The sequence below is a fragment of the Monopterus albus genome, unplaced genomic scaffold, assembly GCF_001952655.1.
Source record: "Monopterus albus unplaced genomic scaffold, M_albus_1.0 scaffold89.1, whole genome shotgun sequence".
In the NCBI taxonomy this organism is placed as follows: Eukaryota; Metazoa; Chordata; class Actinopteri; order Synbranchiformes; family Synbranchidae; genus Monopterus; species Monopterus albus.
Genome location: NW_018127969.1, coordinates 245128 through 250617, shown reverse-complemented (window position 1 = coordinate 250617; position 5490 = coordinate 245128). Strand labels below are relative to the sequence as shown.

At 40.7% G+C, this 5490-nt stretch overlaps 1 protein-coding gene across 1 annotated transcript in view; it reads right to left on the bottom strand.

The window, feature by feature from the left end:
- Positions 1 to 6: 6 nt before the first annotated feature.
- Positions 7 to 5490, bottom strand: part of eefsec (eukaryotic elongation factor, selenocysteine-tRNA-specific) — an 11335-nt gene continuing 5851 nt past the window's right edge. The window contains exons 6-7 of the mRNA XM_020607775.1: positions 4104 to 4260; positions 7 to 1245 (exon numbers count right to left, since the gene is read on the bottom strand). Coding sequence (XP_020463431.1) covers positions 1064 to 1245; positions 4104 to 4260 — 339 coding nt within the window. The 3' untranslated portion in view covers positions 7 to 1063. The remainder of the gene's footprint in view (positions 1246 to 4103; positions 4261 to 5490) is intronic.

Below are 5490 nucleotides of genomic sequence, written 5' to 3'. Positions count from 1 at the left end.
AAAATATATGGAAACAGTATCTTATCAAACACAGCACAAAGTACAAACTGCAGCATAATGAAGAGTGCTTCATATTGAGCTTCAGTAAAAATGTAAATGTTTTGTATTTAGGTATTGATGAATTCAGTTTGTCTTGCAAACAGGGTTTTTGGACACATTATTTTCATAATTTATTACTCATTATTGTTTAACTAATCATTTGGTCTACATACCATTGAAAAACAGTTAAAATGCCCATCACAATGTTCTACAGCTGGGTGGGTCATGTCTTGTTGACCAACAGTCCAAAACCCAAAAGTATTAATTTTATGATATCACAAAAAAGGAAAAGCAACAAATCCTCACATCTGACAAACTTAAAAAGAATGTTTGAATGTTTTTACTTAAAAATGAACAATTGATTCTTAAAACAGTTGCTGAATAACTAGTACATCCCCCCATGCCCCCAAGGACTTTGCCAGTCATCACACAAAAAATAACTGCCAGAATTGAGTTTCAGCATAGGTTTGTCTTTATGTGTCAATGAATAATATTAAAATAAACTCTAAGCTCAAACTGCCATAAAGGTGAATGTAATGAAAACGAAAAATATGGACAAATATGGTGAAATCACACAGCAGCAGCCAAACATCAAAGCATGACCTTTAATGACAGCTAGAGACACAGGCGACGACTCTATGATGTGAGCATATCCGTGGAAATCGGTGAGCTCAGTGTTTCTATGCTAGCTAATGTGTTTATACCAATTATGGCTCAGCTGCAATAGAAATGTACATTTAAAAAAGAAAATTTGCTGCTAGCCAAAAGAGGAAAATAACTACTGATTTTATAAGAAATCAAATCCATCAGGAACAGAGGAGCAGCCTCCACCTTTATGATGGAGCAAACTGGATTAAGCCCATCAGCATTCCACAATAAGAGCATTTCATCGGACTCTCTCTGTCCCCAGAAAAAGAAAGTTATCACACCCCTGAAACAGAGGCTGTAGTACACCTCTGCAGCTGTCTGCACCCAGTCTCCAGCAACGTGACTCAGTGTCAGGTTGAAGGGTGTGCAACAAAGGTCAAGACTGAACCATCTTTTTATGGGGATCAAAGACATACCGTTTGAAACGCAAGTGAATGCTAACAGGCTCAGAATCTGCTTTGGGCTCCTCTTCATTTGCTGGGCAGCCTTTGCTTCCACCCTTTCCTTTCTTCTTAGAGGTGGAGTTTAATAACTGCTTGGTTTCTGGATGAAGACCCTCTGTAGAAAAGACAAAGAGACAAGCCAAATGGTTATCTATTATAAAACAAAAACATTAATGTAAGATTATGTACAGAGATCGCCAGTGTATAATACGTCTAGAGCATACGCTATATTGTCATCCACTATGTGCTTAGGTCAGCTTAATTATCTCAGTGTGGGAATAACTGATGCATGAAAGAGCTCTTTTCCTCCATGTTATATGTACACTAGGTGCTGTATCAGTGCTGGCACCTGTTCAGTGTGCTGACCTCGAGGTCAACGTTTGTCCTCCTGATGTAACTGATGAAGATGTCTTCAGTTGCTCCTCGAGTCTCTATATGGTCACTGCATTAGTCTGTCTTATCCTGACACCAACACCCCAGTATTGAGGTGTCACTTCTCATCATTCCTCCATCACTTGGATCTCATTCTCAGCTATACTGAGCTGTTTCCTGTCAATGCTGCGTTGCCGTTCAGTGCTCTTCATGCATGCACCACAAATTCTTCTTCTATGCCATCATATCCGCCTTGTCTTTCTGTATTTGTGTTTCAAGGACAGAATCTGGCCACGTGTTTGCACACAAGGTAAGAAATGTTCTGGGTTCACTGCTTTGCATGCCGGCTGTCTGACTTTACATACAACGGCGCCAGCATTCTTCATGTTATCGTTATGCCAGTGTGAGCGCTGTTATGGTTGCAGCACAGCCAGCAATCAACAATCTTTTATTGTCTATGATCAGTTTAAGACGCCCATTTACATCACAAAACATAAATACAAGCAAAACTAAGTCATTTGGGTTCAAAAAGGAGGCACACTTTTACATGCTTGACCTCAAATTTATTAGGTAGTCATCTGTAAAAATAGAAAACATTTACCACATCTACTATACAGTATAACAGAACTACTGCACAGACAATCACTGAAGCCTAAGAATCAAGATAAGTACTTTTGAAGCATTAGGGATTTGACTAGTCGCCTACACATCAGACAAGGTGCACAATTAACACCCAACAAGAACCAGATATGGATAAAAATGGCTTTGGTGGACAAATAAAACGGGGTCAGTGGTCAAGTTTGCAGTACATTTATCTGTAGAGATGAAACATGACACCAAGTTTAAACCACTGTGTTTTCTGTGCTTAGAGTAGATAAAAGCAGGAAGAATGATACTGTTCTGTCCCCTGTGCCCACTGAAAAACTGTAATACAATGACCTCATCATTAATAATTGATTTATTCACATTAATTGACTGGCTGATGTGCTGCGCAGCTTCAGGACTTTAAGGGTGTATTAACTAAGATTTTACACATTGTATGATAAATCAGGTGAAAATGAGACAGGACATCGTATCCCCCTGCCATTCTACACCACTCCATGACAGTCTGCTATTCACAGCCCTTCTATTGTTATTCCATCTTTTCTACCCTGTGTCATAATCAGGTTTGTAAATAAGCCCCGCCTGCTACCTAGCGAAGGTTAAAGTAAATCTTTTTGGAAACACAAGCAGTTGTTTCAAAGCTCTCGGCAACAAAAGGTCTGGGATTAGTGCATAGGAGATTACCAAATTTACACCTTTGTCAGCCAACGCTAGCCTTAGTCTGGGGGCTGCATTTTGTACAGTTGTTGTGATCAGACATCAAACTGTAGTTTACAACATCACTAGAAAACAAGATATAATGGGAGGGGCAAGGAGTGGTTAGGAGCAGCTTATGGTGTCAGTTTGAGTCTCATTAGCCCCTCTAGTGGTTGAGGAAGACATCAGGTAGAGCAGCTTTAATAACAGTCACTGTTATAAAGCTACAACTAATGAATACATATGTATAAGATGGAAGAAATAAAGAATCTTCAGTATGTCTGTGTGTCACTGGGAAAGAATTAGGCATTGGTAAGACTGTGCCATAGTATTTAATAGAGTATTTGATTACTAATCAAAAAACTATTTACATAATTTATTAAGTATATACGCCAGCTTACAAAAATGCTTGCCAGCCTCTAATTATAGCTTCTTAAATGTGAACATTTGGGTATATCACAAGGAAGCTACAATACTGGCAACTGACAAGTTGTATCGTATCAATACCTGTGAAGATTAAAAATGCCACAACACTGACAACATAATAAAGTGTTTGCACATTGGTAGAATTTTACCTGGGATGAAATGGCTTCAAAGAGATGCCTTTTGAAAATACAGGAACATGTTCATATGCAAAGCAAAACCTCAAATGGCGAGTAGAGGAAATACAGATCTAAAACAGAAATACTGATCTAAACTTATCTTGACATTTATTGATAAAGTCTGTTATCTACTTGTATTGTCTTATTGATTATTTGCTCAGCCCCTTATCAGTTGAATAGTGCCATCTTTGCCCTAAAGCCTATAGGAGTCTCAGATGAACAACGCTGAATATCTGCATTATATTCATCCACGAAGACGTGCATGCCCTGTATGTCTAAGACTTCTGAGTATGCAAGTGTGAGGCAGTGAAGAGGATGTAGGTGAGGTTCTCTTTCTAAATGTTTTTGTTTTCCCTTCCCTCCCGGTGTGGAGCCATTGGTTTGGAGCAACAGAAGGTAAAATAAACAGAGCACAGACTTCCCCTGGAACACAGGCAGTCCCCAGAGGAATTCTGGGAATGTGGCTTGGGATGTCGAGCCTACTGCTCTTACCACATCCTGAAAACTGGATTTTGGGGTTCAGTGGACAAAGAAAGGTAGGGAACGTGTTCTGGATATGTGTATGTATCTGCGCTGTACAATGTCAAACTATACTTTACTGGAAACCCTAAATGAGTTTGATATGTGCAGCAACAGTAGTTTTTCTGATATTGTGACCCGGGATAAGAAACAAGAACTCCTTACTTCAGGAAATCCTTACCTTGTACACGAATCTTGAACTTCCCACTCTGTCCGAACCCACCCTCAATGACGCCACTCTCTCCTGTAGACAGTGTGACCTTTAACCCCACAAACAGCTGCAGGTTGGTCTCCTTCTTAAACAGGTTGCGGCCAATCACAGTGTAATCATCAGTCACCTGAGCAGAGGAAGCTGAGACTTAAGAGGTGCAGCGCTAACAACCTGAAAGCTCAAAATGCCATGAATGATTAGAAGTGCTTGTTAAATGGTCTGCAATCATGTGATCTAATTACAACAGGATTGAGTTTTACTTCCTCTGATGTCTAGATCTTTTGGTTTTCATGATTTCACTCTGCCACCATAGGTGGATGAGGAAGAAGAGCTGATCTGGTCCTGTGGCCTCATCAACCACAGTGCTCGCCCGTCAGCCTCATTCTTTGATGCGTGCCACCTAACTGTCTAACACTCTAACAACCTCCTGCACATTTTATGCTATATTTGTTTTTATTTCTGGCATATCATCCATCACTAAATCAATCTAACCTGCCACTTACCTGAAAACAGGAGGGCACCGCGCTGTCTAACTCACCCCTACCAGCAGCTATTCCTCTCTCTTCTGCCTAACCCTCGTTCATTCTTGAACATTTGACCCTGACGTCACTCAAGTGTTGACTGATGCGCTGATTTAAAGAAAAGAATACAGTTGCTGTACACGTCTGATAGACCGTGTGAATTGTGACTTGATGAGACCGTCATATCTCAGCAATGCCAGTAATGTGTTCTTTTATGAAAAGGAATTCTTAAGTCTTGAAATACAACTGCCTTTTTCTGAGAGACAGATGAATGACAAATGCGATGTCACATGAACATGGGCTGCTTTCTCACACATGCTCTTCTACTCCTAAGTCAGTGACTGGAGCTGTCAACAGCCTGAGGTGCTAACTGCAGGAAACTAGTTCACACACTTGATCCTTGACCTGAATGTGAACCTACACAAGGAGAAACAACTGTAACACGCAGAATGGCATGAGTCATAATGTCTTCAATGTGCAAACAGATGAAAATACAAACTGCAAGAGGTCAAGGAGGATGCTGCCTTTTTTTGATTATGAAAAAAATGATTTAGATATGATATGGGTCAGTATGAACTGAAGTTCAGGACAGAATGTAACAGCGATCACAAGACCAAAAGTAAAAGTAGCATGTGTAGGAGAGAGGAAGAGAAAGAGAGGGAAGGATGCTAAGCCAGACAGAAGTGAGGGAAGAGTCAGGTGAGCTCACACAGTCATGTGGGTATTCCTGTGCCACTCAGGTGTGTCCAAACAGCGCCAGCTTCTGACAGTGAGACGGAACCAGTGGCGTCAGGTGGCCACCCACACACAACTCTGTGTCACAGCGCATGTCCAGG